The sequence below is a fragment of the Sus scrofa genome, chromosome 1, assembly GCF_054392235.1.
Source record: "Sus scrofa isolate SSC_HxYL_T2T_F1_AM1 chromosome 1, Sscrofa_HxYL_maternal_Yorkshire_Landrace_v2.0, whole genome shotgun sequence".
Lineage (NCBI taxonomy): Eukaryota > Metazoa > Chordata > Mammalia > Artiodactyla > Suidae > Sus > Sus scrofa.
The window spans coordinates 41,160,114-41,177,048 of NC_139383.1; the positions used below are offsets into that span (position 1 = coordinate 41,160,114).

At 34.4% G+C, this 16,935-nt stretch overlaps 1 protein-coding gene across 13 annotated transcripts in view; it reads left to right on the forward strand.

Moving 5' to 3' along the window:
• The window catches only part of TBC1D32 (TBC1 domain family member 32), a 207,789-nt gene that overhangs the window by 83,416 nt on the left and 107,438 nt on the right, over window positions 1-16,935 (forward strand). For 9 of the 13 annotated variants that reach the window (XR_014839916.1, XR_014839918.1, XM_085016280.1 and 6 more), the window contains 4 exons: window positions 3,087-3,225; window positions 5,737-5,824; window positions 7,942-8,060; window positions 15,116-15,232. Coding sequence is in view for 7 of the 13 variants with exons in the window: in XM_085016280.1 (XP_084872406.1) it covers window positions 3,087-3,225; window positions 5,737-5,824; window positions 7,942-8,060; window positions 15,116-15,232 (463 nt within the window). In the remaining 6 variants the exon portion in view is untranslated. Of the gene's footprint in view, window positions 1-3,086; window positions 3,226-4,621; window positions 4,684-5,736; window positions 5,825-7,941; window positions 8,061-15,115; window positions 15,233-16,935 lie in introns of all 13 variants that reach the window. The other 4 variants (XR_014839921.1, XR_014839920.1, XR_014839922.1 and 1 more) reach the window with 3 other exon arrangements.

Genomic DNA, 16,935 nt, shown 5'->3' on the forward strand with positions numbered 1-16,935 from the left:
GTAATTGGGTATTTACATCATGTTTTGAAAAGCAATATGGTGTTTAGCATACTTTGACCAGTCATGTCTCTTTTAAAATACTCCGTAACTCCTTAGTCTTGTTACAGTTATTTAGAATTTGGTTTTATATTTTTAATCACCTGATTTATTTCTTCACATAGATTTTAAATTTTTTGATTTTTTAATTTTTTGCCTTTTGTTGAAACTTGTAGGCCGTTATTTCTCATAGTCTCACTTTTTCCCCCTAATAAAGTATTTTTAAGTTTCTGGGTAAAATTACCTTTAATTGTTCTTAAGAGTTTGAGGGTATACTCTCCTTTTCTTTCTATATGTGGTATTCTCTCTCCAACCCACATATGCCCCTGACCTTTGCATGACTTGCAAGGGCTCACATTCTTTCTCTCCCTTAAATGGTAGTTTATATGGGTATAAAAGTTTTGCTAGTCATTTCTTGTTAGTATTTGAAGCTTTACTCCATTGTCTTCTAGAATAAGTTAGTAACTGTAAACCTGTTAGTATAATCACCTTTATTTTATAGGTCATATCTTTTCTCTCTCATAGCTTTTAATTTCTTTTTTTTGAATGTTTGTTGTTTCTGTGTAATTTAAATTTGTGCTGCTTGGTACTTTGAATGTTCTGTTGATCTCAATAGACTGAACTGGTATCATTCTTCAAATCTAGAAAATTTTATTATTTCTCAAAATTACTTTTCTTCTCTTGGCGCTTTTATTAGATGTATTTGAAAACTTTCAGTATGTTCTATCTCATCCCTTTTCTCAAACATTTATTTCTTATCTAGCTACCATTCAATTCAGTAATTCTTGGCGACCTTGTGTTTTCCCACGGGGCCTAGAGTTTTCCATTTGCTTAAGAGACATTTTTGTTTTTTTCTTCCAAGACATCCAATAGTTGTATTTTAGAAAAAAATCTACCTGTTATTTCATTTCTGCTTTTTGCTTCAGGTTTAATGAAAGATTAAAAAATTTCCCTTGAGTATCATGAATAAAATTTGTCATTATTTCTGAATTTTTTCAGCTGGAATGGATTCATTCAATAAATGTTGATTCTGTTGGCTCTTGCTTGAGTTTTCTTTTTTTTTTTGGCTTTTTTTGGCTTTTTTTAGGGGCACACCTGTGGCATATGGAGGTTCCTGGGCTAGGTGTCCAATCAGAGTTGTAGCTGCTGGCCTACGCCAGAGCCACAGCAATGCCAGAGCCAAGCCACATTTGCGACCTACACCACAGCTCACAGAGATGCTGGATCCTTAACTGACTGAGAGAGGCCAGGGATCAAACCCTTGTCCTCATGGATGCTAGTCAGATTTGTTAACTGCTGAGCCACGACAAAACTTCAGCTTTAGTTGTCTTGTGAAGTTTGGTTGCAAGTCTATTCTACATTGAGTCTTTTTTTCCCAATCCCTCCTTTCCTTCTTATTCCCTCCCTTGTTTTTCCCAGTTTCTATTTCTTTGTTCTTTCTTTCCTGTCTAGCAATTCTGGGTTTTTTTTCAAACCAGCATGTTTTAAATAAACACTGTATTGGTATTTTGAGTCTCTTATTGGTGATGAGAGCACTGCATAAACAATTAGAAAGTTAGAATATGAATACATTTTCTGCTTATCTCTAGAAATGAGGCTTTCTCTGTACCCTCCTGTCTCCCTAGGCTTATGGCTTATTAAAAGCCCCAATTTTAGGCATATTTTTACATATTATATATTTATGTTTATACATATTCTTTAAATATATAAATTAGTTATTTTAATATTAAACATTTACAATGTATTTTTAGTAGTCTAACCTAGTAATGAATCTTAAGCAGTGAGCCTACCACTAATCTTACATCCCATATGTAACTCTGAGTTCTTTATATCCTATTGGAGCCAAATTTGGTTTCCATTGCCTGCTTTTGCCTCAAAACTAGTAATGCTTCTTTGTGCTTCTCTTCTTTTCCAAGGGATATTTATTTTGTGTTTAAACATGGTTTTATCTTTGGCCTTTGCTGTGCAATTAGCACAAGTGCATATTTGTCAACATGTACTGATGGTTCCTTTTTTGATGAGAAACGTTCTGGATTTCAGATCTTTTACCAGTTTTAAAATTTATTTCTAAAACTTCCTTGAACAAAAAAGGCACACTTTTCCATACTCAATTTCACTGTACATATAAACATTTGATTTTTTCCTATTTTAATATCTAGTTTTTCTTCCGGGCAAGTACAATTTTCCAGTAGTAGGGCAGGTAGAAAATTTTCTCTTCTGATGTTTCAGATGAGAAGTGCTCATATCCCCTCCTGTGTTTGCAAATTTCTAGCTCTGACTCTTCTATTAGCTGGGTGTCTGGAATTTTTCAATTATTTTTTTCCTTTTTTTTCTGAAGAATGTTTAGTAGTCTTTTTTTTTTGGTCTTTTGTCTTTTCAGGGCCACATCCATTGTATATGGAGGTTCTCAGGCTAGGGGTCTAATTGGAGCTATGGCTTCCGGCCTATGCCATAGCCACAGCAATGCCGAATCTGAGCCACATCTGCGACTACACCATGGTTCACGGCAACACCAGATCCTTAACCCACTGAGCAAGGCCAGAGATTGAACCCGCAACCTCATGGTTCCTAGTTGGATTTGTTTCCTCTGAGCCAGAATGGGAACTCCTGTTTAGTAGTCTTTTAGAAATATTCTGAGAAAAAATTTCATTCTCCAAAAGTAAAACAAAAACTCATAAAGGCAAATTGTTTGATATGCTTTAGTAAGTCAGAAGACCAGATACTCTATAATGAAAAGGAAAGAGAGTTGGGGCTTGGAGATTCCAGACATGCCAGAATTACAGTAGGAAAACTGAATGAAATTAAGACATGGTAGTGAGAATCTTAGTATAATGAAAATGCTGACTCGTGCTGTTAATATTTGATTCATTTAGTGAAGGAAGATGACTGGATATAAGACGTAAGAATAAAAAGCTCACTGTCAAGGAAACCATGCTGTTGTTTACCTTATTTCAATGTATATTCTATAAATTTAATTAGTAGTAGTAAAAAGTTGAGACTTTTTTTGCCTATAATAAAGATATTCATGTCTGTCTTTTTACCCATTTCAGTGTGGCTTGGGAAGAGAATTTGTTAGATGATTTACTAAATTTTGCTGCCACTCCGAAAGGACTATTGCTACTTCAAAGAACAGGTGCCATCAATGAATGTGTGACATTTATGTTCAACCGATATGCAAAAAAATTACAGGTACGAATTACATTTTGCCACAGGCAAAAGGAACTTTTGTTTCCTAAAAGCCATTATAACATCATTCTGTTTTCTTTGTAGGAAGAGATTATTAAACCTCAATTAAGAAGCCCTATAGCATTGCAATATTTAACTTAATATTTTTTCGGGAAAGTATTAGAGTGGATATTGGTACCTAATGACTATGTGTACAGAGTGAAACTACTGCGTGAAATTGAAAAATTTAGTTAATCATCCAGATGTTTTATAAATATATTTAACATATAACTAAAACTAAGTGGAATTCCCAGAGAAGAAACCTATTGGGTCTAAATGTGTGTGTCACTGAGAGTTTAGGTCTGTCATTTTAAAAGAAATATTTGTAGAGGGATTTTATTATTGCTACTACTGTTAAATAAAATTTGTAGTAAATTTTTAACCCTTTTTCAGGCAGAGGTCATTGAGGTATATTCCTCTTTTTGCTATTAGAGTAAATCTATATTCCTAGACCTCTGGGCTTCTTAAAATTATTATGTATGCATGCTTTCAAAAGTGTTTCCTTTGTCTCTGGCAGCTATTGTTTCTTGATATTTAGACTTCTCATTGTATTTTCATATGGCAGAAAGGACTAGGGAGCTCTTGGGATCTTTTTTCATAAAAGCAGTAGTCCCATCCATGAGCACTCCCCACCTTCACAACCTACTCACTTCCTAAAGGTTGTACTTCCTACCATCTGCTTTGGAGCTTAGGATTTCAACATAGAAATTTTGGTGGGACACAAACATTTAAATTATAGCAAATATGGAAGTTTTTTCAGGCATTTTAAATTTATACAAATTGTGTTTTGATCTGCTAGTGAGTTTGAATCTCTCCTTGTGTACTAGTTAACCTTTTAGGTTTCCATCTTTTTTCGTATTTGAAAATATTCAAGCAACTCAAAGACATTTTCTTCATCCAAATGCTTGAGACCATACAATCAGAGCTTTTAACTATTATGATAATACACCTAGGACTAGATGTCATTTTTTTTATATTCATAAGTTTTAAAACAATCTAGTCTTCCTTTGTTCTATACTGTTAATTATAATAGAAGACGTTGTTCCCTGGATCTCCGTAACTTGCAACCATATAATTTAGTACAATACTTTAATGTTACTTTATACCAAAGCATTTTTTGAAAATTTAGCTTCTAAGTTATCTTGTAAGAAAGCAGCTAGGCTTTCCTGAATTTCACTGAATAGAAAGTGGAGATCCAGGCTGACTATAAATAATCTGTTTATATTCACGCATCCAATTACTGATAACAGTAATGCTAGAACTCAGATTAGTCTTTTAACAGTGTCCATAAAATCTAAGTCTTGTTTAGTGAAGTATTTGTAACTTTTCTTGGAAGTTGATTCTTCCTCTTCCTTTTCAGTGTTTAGTGTCGGTCTGGGAGGTCCTTACAGCTACTAATACCTGAATCAACAGGGTCAATGGGTATGATTGATGAATAAGATGTTTTTTTCATTGTCATTAAAGAAGGCAAGTGGGAAAACGATAGACATTTATCTTGCTGTACTTCTCTGTCATCTAACTGTAGAAATAATGGATGGTAAATTAAGGAAAATGGGAAATAAGAGTAATGAAAATGAAAAAAATTAAGTTTATTTCTTGAATTTTTTTTTTTTTTTTTTTGCTGTTCATTTCTCTTGAAATGAAAAAATTGAAGAAATAAACTTAGTTTTTTCCCGCGGTCTTGTAGTTCTTGTTTTTTTCCTTAAAACAGAATGTAAAAGTTTATGTTTTTAAAATTTGATTAAAACCTATCCTTATCCCTTTAGTTAAATATTGGAAAACAGAAGTTCTGAATGGTTAGCTCTGTTTAGAAGTCAAACACTTTATAGGCCAGCCAAAGTCAGAGGAAGGAGGTTACCATGAATGCATGTATGATACTCTCTTTATGAAAAAACAAATTATAAATTATTCATTTTTTCCAATATTATTTATAAACATGTATGTTAAGGAAGAGTGTGTGTGTATAGAGTTTCCTTCCTTAAGGAAAAAAATCACAATGTACCTAAAATTGCCGTTTTTAGGAAGATTATTGTTCTTTTTAAAGTGTATTTGAAAACCCAATTTAAAAAAAAAAACTACTAGTTAATATAGAGTAATTAATGAGAATTTATTATTGAAAAGCCAACTAGAGAATAAAATACTAAGATAATAGAATTTAAGGTTGGAAGGAATCTCTCTTCATCTGGTTCAGAGTCCCTTATTCTATATATAAAGAGACTTAGAGCTATAGCTACTTGTTCAGGATCAAAAAGCTGCTTGGTTTTAGGGCTGGTACTAGAACCTAGATCTGAAATGAGATTGTCAAAAATATTGCAGGAGTATTACCTTAAAGTCTGAGTTCTTTTCTGCTCTAATTATCTATATTTGAAAGACTGTCCAGCATTTAACAAAGAAATAAATGATTCTACATATAACATGTAAATAAAATGTTATCATGCTGTTTTCCCTATTCTCAATGTTTGTTATTTATGTTAGATCAGCAGGCATAAAAAGTTTGGCTATGGAGTTCTGGTTACACAGGTGGCATCAACAGCAGCAGGTGCAATAGCATTACAAAGTTCAGGTAAGTTCTTCAGAATTAAAATTTAAATAGAATGAGCTGCCATGATCAAGTATCTACACTCTGAAGTTATTTTTCCCAACTTAGCCTTTAGGTAACAGAATGTTAATAGGGTTTCCTTTTTAATCTTTTCTCTTCCTTGAAATCTCATTAGGAATTTTTTTTTTCTGTAAAACATTCACACGTTTTTCTTCAGAACACTGCATTGCCCATGATGACCTAAACTGAGATATACTTGCTGTTTTAGGAAGCCTTTATATTAAAATGAAAAAATTTTATCATCCTTTCTCATATTTAATAGGGTTTAATGCTCAGGTTCAGTGAATTATATATGAATCAAGATTTACAATTCTAAGAGTTCCTGTCATAGCTCAGTGGTAACAAACCCGACTAGTATCTATGAGGATGTGGGTTTGATCCCTGGCCTCACTCAGTGGATTAAGGATCTGATGTTGCCATGAGCTGTGGTGTAGGTTGCAGATGTAGCTCGGATCCTGTTTTGCTGTATCTGTGGTATAGGCTGGTAGCCACAGCTCCACTGGAACCCCTAGCCTGGGCACTTCCATATATTGTGGGTACAACCATTAAAAAATAAAGATTTACAATTAAATTGGTTATCAACACATACGTACGACTTTGTTATTCCCTTTCCTTTTCCCTCTTGAAAGAGTGTGTTTAGCCACTTAATTTTCACCACTGTTTTTACAGTTTGCAGTTGGCAAGTATTAGCTACTATAGATAGGATTTTTAAGACAGTCCAACACTGGGGATTTAATATATCTTAAAGTTATCTGAACCCTTAACCAGAGACAAGATGTAATCTCTAATAGAGATGCTATGATTATACTTCAGTCTTAGAATTAAAGAATCGTGCCATTGGTGATGCTCACCAGTCACTATTGATTCTCTCCTTAAATGAAAATATTTTTCTGTAGGATATCTTCAGTATATTTTGGTGAACTAACTTGGACTACTTGTAGTCTGAAACATGTTTCTTGGCAGAAGTTGTCCTAAGCTGAGCCTCTTATTCTTTTACTTAGAATAAAATTCAATTTATTATAGTACTCAGGGGCACATTAATGGAAGCATTTGAAGGCTAGATTCAATCTCACATTTCCCCTGTTGGTCAAGTCATTAAGCTTCTGATCCTCATAGTATCTAGCTTTTCTTGAGAGGGTTAAATGCAGTTTTTCATAGGACAGAGTAAGGAGGACCAACACTGCTTTAGTTCCTATGTCTTACCTATTATGTTAGGAACTGTATCCTCCCATTTGAGAACTTTATAGCAGTCCTCAAATGTAACACATTTTCAGCTTTCAAATCAGGAACTGATGCTCTAAGAAGTCAAAAGATTTAAGAACATACAACTAATAAAGCTGGCAGATTTGTAACTTGAACCCTAATATTCTTGATTTCAGAGCCAATATTTTTTTCTGTTATACCAGAGGATCCTTTCTGCTCTAATGTTATTATAAATTTACTGATTTTATGATTAGGTGTTCTGTTTTACAGTTTGCCGTATGATTTGATTTGTTGTAAAGGAACTTGATAATTGGGCTTAATCACTTTCATTTAGATGTGTAGTATATGACTCATGAGAATTTAAAGACTATATAGAGGCAAAAGTTACACAAAATGGAGAATTGTTCTAAGCATAAGGAAATAAAAAATAATAGTTAAATTAGAGTGAAGGAATACACTTATGCTCTTTAGATGCCTAGAGTTCCTCCTGATACCTCCTTCCTTACACACTCCAACTTTGAAGCTACCTTTTGCTGTTGGCTTATTTGTAGAGTCAAGTATAAATCTTACTTCTTTTTCAGAAAAACATGTTCAGAGCATTTATTGGCCAAAGAATATGAACTAGGACTTGGAATTCAGTTCTCTAGGGAAATAGTCTTTGAGAATTTAATCATTACATGAGTTTATGATATTGTGGTATCATAAATATATTTTAATAATAGCAGATATAATTTCTATCAACATTAGAAGATATTTCTTAAACAAGACACAGTATGTCTATTGTCAGTGTGGACCAGTCTTTCCAGAGGGTGATCACGTCTTTCTTCCATAATCCAAAGAAGTAGTATATTATAAATATGATCTGAAATTCTCCTTAGGGTTTATTAATTCACTTATAACTGAATTGTGGGCCAATCTGGAATGTGGAAGAGACGATGTTAGAGTGACCCATCCCAGATCTACTCCAGTGGACCCTATTGACCGAAGCTGTCAGAAGGTAACTTACTTATCTAATACATAAACTTTAAGTGACTCTTTCAAATTACCTCATCCAGACATCATCTGTATTTAGTTACAAACAGCAGCCTTTCCTAAATTTTTCTTTTCTGTCTTTTCTAAATTTTTATTTTCAAAATAAACTTAGTAAAATATAGAAATACCAGTGTTCCTGAAATTGTTGTGCAAGGACATTTTTCTTTCATGATATTCCTACTGTAATTTTTTTCAGTTAATAAACATAATGCATACCAGATAGGTTACAAAAGCAAAATAACAAATGCTGACTCAAAGGAATTGAAAAAGAACAAATAAAACTCACATTTAGGAGTTCCTGTCGTGGCTCAGTGGTTAACGAATCCAACTAGGAACCATGAGGTTGCAGGTTCGATCCCTGCCCTTGCTCAATGGTTAAGGACCCAGCCTTGCTGTAAGCTGTGGCGTAGGTCGCAGATGCGACTTGGATACCATGTTGCTGTGGCTCTGGTGTAGGCCGGCGTCTACAGCTCTGATTAGACCCCTAGCCTTAGAACCTCCATATGCCGCAGGAGCGGCCCTAGAAAAGGCAAACACACACACACACACACACACACACACACACACACACACACACAAAGAAAAACAGAAAAAAGAACCCACATTTAATAGGAAAGAAGTAAAAAAGATCAAATCAGAAATTGATACTAAAAATCCATCGGAGAGATCAATGAAACTAAGAGCTGGTTCTTTGAAAAGATAAAACTGATAAACTTTTAGCCAGGCTTATCAAGAAAAAGGACACAAATAAAGTAGAAATGAAAAAAAGTTAGAACCAGTACCACAGAAATCTTGGTTACTGTGATCAATTACCTACCAATAAAATGGACAACCTAGAAGTAATTGTACAATTGAATTGGGAAGAAATACAACATATGAGCAGACAGATGACCAGTAATGAAATTGAATTAGTAATTAAAAAAAAAAAAAAAAGAAAAAACTCCCTCGGAGTTCCTGCCATGGCTCAGTGATTAATGAACCCAACTAGTATCAACGAGGACACAGGTTTGATCCCTGGTCTTGCTCAGTGAGTTAAGGATACAGCGTTGCTGTGAGTTCTGGTATAGGTTATAGCAGTGGCTTGGATCTGGCATGGCTGTGGCTGTGGTCTAGGCCAAAAGATACAGCTCCTATTCAACCCATAGCCTGGGAATCTCCAAATTCTGCGAGTGTGGCTCTAAAAAGACAAAACCCACAAAAACTCCCAACAGACAAAAGTCCAGGATCAGATGGCTTTACATATGAATTCTCCCAAACATTTGAAGAGTTAATGCCTCTCTTTCTCAATCCCAAATTTGAAAGGAAGGAATGCTTCAGAATTCATTCTATGAGGCTAGTATCAACCTGATTCTAAAACAAAAGACACTACAAAACAAAACAAAAAAAAACCAGAAAACACAAATCAGGCTAATTTCACTAAATAAGATGCAGAAATCCTCAATAAAATACTAGCAAATCAAATTCAACAGTACATAAAAAGATTATAGGCCATGATCAAGTGGGGTTTATGCTAGGGATATAAGGATACTTCAGTATCTGTGAAGCACTTGTGATCTACCACATTTAATAATTGAAGAATAAAAATCATGATCATCTCAATAAATGTAGAAAAAGCTTTTGACAAAATTGAACATCCATTTGTGAAATTCAATATTCATTGATGGATGACTCAATAAAAATGTGGTATAATGTATAGAGTGGAATATTACTCAGCCATAGAAACGAATGAAATTCTGCCATTTGTGACACCACAGGTGAACCTGGAAGATATTAGGCTAAGTGAAATAAGTCAGATGGAGAAAGACATAAAAACCATGTAATTTCATTTATGTGTGGTATCTAAAAAATGAAGCAAATGAACAAACAGAACATACATTTAGAAGCAAAATTGCCAGAGGGTTGGGGGTGGAATGAGTAAAATGGGTGATGGAAATTAAGAGATATAAAATGAGTCAATGTGATGAAATGTATAGAGTGGCCAGTATAGTGAATAATTTTTTTATGGTGGTAAAGGTAGTCAAAAGGCATAAACTTTCAGTTGTAAATAAGTAGTAGGGATATAATATACAATATGATTAATGTAATTACCACTGCTTTATGTTATATATGAATGGTGTTAAGAGAGTATACTAATCTTAAGAATTTTCATCCCAAGGGAATTTTTTTTTTCTATTTAATGAGATGGTTATATCAATGAGATGGTGGATGTTCACTAAACTTATGGTAATCATTTCCTGATTAAGTCAGATCATTATTCTGTACACTTTAAACTTATGCAGTGTTATAGATTAATTATCTCAATGCATTTGGAAGTAAACAAAGCTGACGGAGTTCCCGTTGTGGTTCAGCGGGTTATGAACCCGACTAGTATCCATGGGGTGCGGGTTTGATCCCTGGCCTTGCTCAGTGGGTTAAGGATTTGACTTTGCTGCAAATTGCAGCATGGGTTACAGATACAGCTCCAATCTGGCATTGCTATGGTGTAGGCCAGCAGCTACAACCCTGATTAGACCCTTAGCCTGGGAAGTTCCATATGCTATAGGTGTGGCCCTAAAAAGAAAAGAAAAAATCAAAGCTGAAACAATAACCAACTAGTCAAAACTATAAGGAAGCTTTTTACCCTTGAGTTTGAATCTAATAGGAAATTGTCAGGATTTTTTAAAGGAGGCCATATAGTAATGTGGCCAAAAAAGAAATTCTTAGCACTCAGTCTGCTATTATAATTTAATGGCTTTTACATATTTAACATGTTCTCCAATTTTCACTGAGATTAAATGAAGTTTCTTGACTTTGACATTATGGAAGCTTGGGAAGTTTTCATTCAATGGGTGTCATAAAATTATTTTTAAAAAGGAATTCCCATCGTGGCACAGTGGTTAACGAATCCGACTAGGAACCATGAGGTTGTGGGTTCGATCCCTGGCTTTGCTCAGTGGGTTGAGGATCCAGCGTTGTCCTGAGCTGTGGTGTGGGTCGCAGACATGGCTTGGATCCTGCGTTGCTATGGCTCTGGTATAGGCTGGTGGCTACAGCTCCGATTGGATCCCTAGTCTGGGAACCTCCATATGCTGCAGGAGTGGCCCTAGAAAAAGCAAAAAGACAAAAAATATATATATTTTTAAAAAATCAATTTCTGCTGTCTCTAATAGTGGACTAATTTCCTCCAGGAGAAAATACTTAAAACTCATGAAAAATAAGCTTACTGGTTAAAAGCATTGGAATGGCTAAAAATAGGGGAAAAAAAATGGAGAGACGTCTATGTGGATGAAAAGAATTGTACTGCTGGAGATTTTTTTTTTGGCTTTTTGCCATTTCTTAGGCTGCTCCCGCAGCATATGGCAGTCCCCAGGCTAGGGGTCTAATCGGAGCTGTAGCTGCCAGCCTACGCCAGAGCCACAGCAACACGGGATCCGAGCCACGTCTGCGACCTACACCACAGCTCACGGCAACACCGGATTGTTATAACCCACTGAGCAAGGCCAGGGATCGAACCCGCAACCTCATGGTTCCTAGTCGGATTCATTAACCACTGCGCCACGACGGGAACTCTGAGATTCTTGATTTAACAAATTTTCACCTGTGGTCAAGTACCAGGTGGTGCTCCACAGACAGAAATCTATGATATAACAAACTTGAAAAACCAGAAGACAAAGTTTAAGACTACATAGCAATTGGAATGTGTAGGAGGTCCTTGGAAAGAGTGACACATACCAGGCCCTACAAACTGTATATACTGTGAACAGATAAGACTGCCCCTCAAACTATATATGTTGGACTTAACGAGATCTTGTCTACCACAGGGGTCAGAGTTTGAATTCAGCCATGTTAAATACTAAATTAAAGCCAGCACTCTGGGGGAATAAAACAAGGACCAGCAACTCTACAACATATCCTTACGATGTGTGAAATGTAATCCAAAATTACTAGACATGTGCAGAATAAAAGAAATGTTGCTAGGAAGAGGCAACTGATAGAGACTGTGAAATACAGAAATCAAAATTATTTGCCAAGGATTTTACAAAAGTGCCAAAGCACTTATAAATGGCATGTAAAGGAAAATGTACTTGTAATAAATGAGCAAATTAGGAATTTTGCTAGAGAAATAGAAACCATAGAAGAACCAGATTAAAGTTCTAGAACTAAATTATCTGAGATAATTTTCTAAGTAGGTTTAAAGATGATGAAAGAAATAGACATCTCAATTCAATGAACTTGATATAAATCAATAGGAATTAAGAGTGAAAAAGAAATTAAGAAAAACTTGTGTTTCGTGAGACCTTATCAGAGGATTAAGATTGTGTGTGATTGGAATACCAGAAATATGTGAAAATGGGGCAGAAAGTTTTTTGAATAAATGATAGCTGAAAAGTTCCAGAATTTATTGAAAGATGTGCATTCATAGATCAAGAAACTTAGTGAATCCAAGGAAGATTATGCAAAGAAGGAAAATAATGAAAATATAAATAAACCACAGAAAGGCTCTTAATAGATATATTAACTGCTGAAAATTAGAGCTAAAGAGGAAATCTTGAAAGATGCCATAGAAGACCCCACATTACATTCAGGGAAGAAGCAGGAAAGTTCACTTCATTATAGAAACAGTAGATGCCAGAGGACAATGAAACATCTTTAAAAGAGGAAAATAGAAGTCCACCCAGATTTCTATATCTAGCAAAAATAATCTTCAATGATAGAAGCAAAATAAAATCTAAGAAAATATTTTACAGCAGACCTGCACTTCAAATAAAACTAAAGGTATTTTTTAGGTTGAAAGAAAATACCAGATACATATTTGGGTTGGGCGGATTAAAGTAAGAAATTTCAAATGGACTTTTATACTCACCTGTTTTTCTCAATTTATTGTGGCGCTTTGAAAGAAAACTATGATATATAATAGGATTTGTTTTCTACTTAGAGGTAACATATGACAGCTACACCGATAAAACGAGCAAATTATAAAATGTTTTACAAATCTGTACTGTTATAGGGTTCTTAAATTTTGTATGAAGTGGTACTATAACTGATTCTTAATCCCTAGGAAATATTTCTAATTCAAATTTAGGGTTACAGAGATTTTAACTTCTTTGAGTTAGAAATGTTAATATAAACTAATGATTAACTTTTTAAAGTAACTTGTACATTCCCCTAAACTATGTGTTGAAAGATCTAGAAATAACTCATAGTGGTAAACAGTCTTAGTGCTCAGCTTGTAGTTCTAGATATTATTCCTCTCTAGGAGTTCTGTTTTCTTCTGGAGTCTAATTTTATTGTCATTTAAATTTTAGAAAACAGAGATATAGCTTCAATGTATATAGTAAGATACATTAAAAAGTTTACTTTCAATCCAGTTCCTTCTTCCTCTCTATAGCTTTGCTATAAATTTAATTAAAACTAAAGTTAAAAATTCAGTCTCAATTACATTAAACATATTTTAGGTGCTCATCACTAGCCGGGTATGTGTAGTGAGTGACTTTCATATTGTACAGTTCAGAATATAGTATTTCCATCACTGCAGAACATTTTATTAAATAGCTAGGACCGTGGAACAAGGGTGACACTGTTAAGTAGTGTCTGAAGATTGTTTTTAGTGAGTAATCTTAGCCTGGAAGTAAGAAAATACAGTTAGTTCTATTACCAGCTTTCTGATTATGTGACTTTGACCAAGTCATCTCACTTCTGTAGTCCTCAAGTTCGCCGATCTATTAAATGAGAGTTTGAATTAACTATTTCTCTTAATTATCTCAGTGTTCTGATTTTAGTGAAAATTTTTAATTACCTGATTCTCAGATTTTCTCAGTCTAGTCAACATTTAAATTTATAAGCAGACAACTTAATAATTACAAATAAATGCAATTGATACAGTATAAACTAATCATATGAGTATTGGCAGAATATAGGGCTTCTAGACTTAATTTGAAAGCCTAGAAAAAATTTGGCAATCATTTGATAGCTTATGAAGTAGGATAATGAGTAAGTGGGAGAGCAGGAGGCAGCATGTTAGAGGATACAGGAAGTCTGTATGTGTGGTAGTCACTTGAAGGAGGACAAAGGCAGATTTGATTGACTGTAGTGGTGACTTCAAGCTGAGGAAACTTCATAGGAATTGGGAGTTTTGAGACAGTGAAGAGCAGAAATGTATCAATTAGTAAAGAGCCTTGAATGTCATGCTAAGAAGTTTAGATCTGATGTTTAGTATGGGGCAACCACTGCAAGGGATCCAAAGAATGAAATGTGCCTGAGAAGAGTATTCAAGTTGTCAATAAGATGAGAGCAGGAGCTTAAAAATTTCATGGAGAAGTTAACTTGGTAAGATTGTACCAGAAAATGAGCTGGTTTTGAAATTAACTGTTATTAGATTATTTGGATTTCCACTTAATGTGTGAGTACAGTAATGTAAAGAATCTATTATCTTGTTCCAGAACCCCAAGGTATTTTTCTTATATTTTATTACACATTAGATATAAAGAATGAGAAAGATGGATCATTTCTTTTTTTTCTTTTTTAGGGCTGCACCCGCGGTACATGGAGGTTCCCAGGCTAGGGATCAAAGAGGAGCTGTAGCCACCGGCCTATGCCAGAGCTACAGCAAAGCCAGATCCAAGCCACGTCTATGACCTACACCACAGCTCACAGCAATGCTGGAGTGTGAGGCCAGGGATCGACCCCACAACCTCATGGTCCCTAGTGGAATTTGTTTCTGCTGAGCCATGACAGGAACTCTGGATCATTTCGGTTTTTGTCAAAACCTAACTTTCAAGATACACGTGATATTTTAAAACATTTTCCTGCTCTCTTTTGTGTTTTGTTAAAGTTGATGTGCATGGTCAGCACATAGATTTTTGTTGATGTTATTTCGTACTTATCATATATGCATATACTTCAATTATATGGATTAATTAGGCTTATTTAAAAACTACTCTTTGCAGCCTTACTGCTAAAAACTTTACATTAGTGATTCTTCTATCCATGTGGTTGAAAAAAGTGTACTATTTGAATGATTGTTTTTTTCTTCTCCTCTAGTCTTTTTTAGCACTGGTAAACTTACTATCTTATCCTGCTGTTTATGAGCTGATTGGCAATCAAGGTCTTCCTAATAAAGCAGAATATTCTCTTCGTGAGGTCCCAGCGTGTATTATTGTAAGTCACTTTCTTTTAGTCTTTCACTTGTGTAATGCTACTTTTTAAGATATGTATAAAAAATGCAATTTAACAAAAGAGAGGAATACCAAATTACATATAAGGCTGATTTGATTTATTTACCTATAGAATGTTAGCTTCTGAATTTTATGAAAATGGAGTATTTGATCCAGGCTATCTAACAGTGGCAGCACCTATTGAAATACAAGGTAAAGGCTTCCCAACCAGGAAAGAGATTTGTCAGATAAAGAAATATGTGTATGAATTATTTTTAGATGACTTACGTTAGTTACAGCAGTACTGCTCCATCATTGGCTAAGATAATTAGGAATAAATTGTATCGAACGAGTTGAATACATTTTCTCCTTGTATTTTTAATGAACTATGTATTATTGCCGCATGAGGGCAGTATGTACATACTTTTTAAATTTGGGACTTATTTTATATTTATACTCCAAGATGGCAACTTGTTTTAATTATTCAGAAATATTTAGTTCCTCATTTTTGGGTAAATTTATGAATTGAACACATATAAGTATGTGTATATATGCAAAGAAATTAGTTTTGAAATTCCATTGTTAATCATTACTTCTTATTTTCTGGTCACTTTGTCCTGTATGTTGTCTCTTATATAGTTTTGACATTTTCAGTGCTTCTAATTCTTGTTGACCCTAAAATTTTAATTTTTTTAAACTTTCTCCACTTTGGGAAATTTTTGGTAATTTATGTGAAAGAAATGTAAAGATAGGTTTATTGTTTTTTATAGCAACATCTTGTGACATATGGAAGCTTCTGGACCAAGGGTTGAATTGAAGCTGCAGCTGAGGCTTATGCCACAGCCAGGGCAACACCAGATCTAGGCTGCATCTGCAACCTTTGCTGCAGCTTGCAGCAATGCTGGATCCTTAACCACTGAGCTAGGCCGTGGGTCAAACTTGAATCCTTATACAGACACATCGGGTCCTTAACCTGCTGAGCCACAACAGGAACTCCAAAGATAGATATTTTTGTCATTAAACTTTCAATTTATATTATTAAAGTGTTCCAATTTTATTTTGTCCTTATTTGTATTTTGGCACATATTAAGTAGTTTTATAATTAGCCATTTATGTGTCTGTCTTCCCTACTACGTTGTGAGGGCCTGAGAGCAAGTAGGATATCTTAGTCATATTTACATATAGCACATACTAGGTATCCAGTGAATGATTTTTGGAAATACTGACTTTATTGAAATCTGTTAGGGAAGACAAGTACAAATGAGTTGTTATTTAATCTAGAACAATGGCTTGGATATTTGTTCTCAAGTGTTCATGGATGTTTTACAGTACATAATGAAAAATATCTTTCCACTTATATAAAGAGTTGTCTTTTATTTAGTCTTAAAACATTTAACTCCAAATAGTTTTGTTAGCCCATCTTCCTTGATGATACTGCATTTTAACCCTGTTGAAGAATCACTGCTTCCTATCATCATTTAAACCTATACAAACTCTCCTTTTTGGGAGGAAAAAAACAAAACAAAACAAAAAAAAAAACTTCCTTAATCTATGTCGTCTTTTAGTTACTACCCTGTGGTTTTCTTTTTTTGTTTCCTTGCCAGAAGTGTCTTGGAAAAAATGCCTATACTTGAAGTCTTAACTTCTTCCTCTTATATCAATTCTGAAAGCCAACTCTAATCTGTAGTCTTGCTTTGACTACTGAAA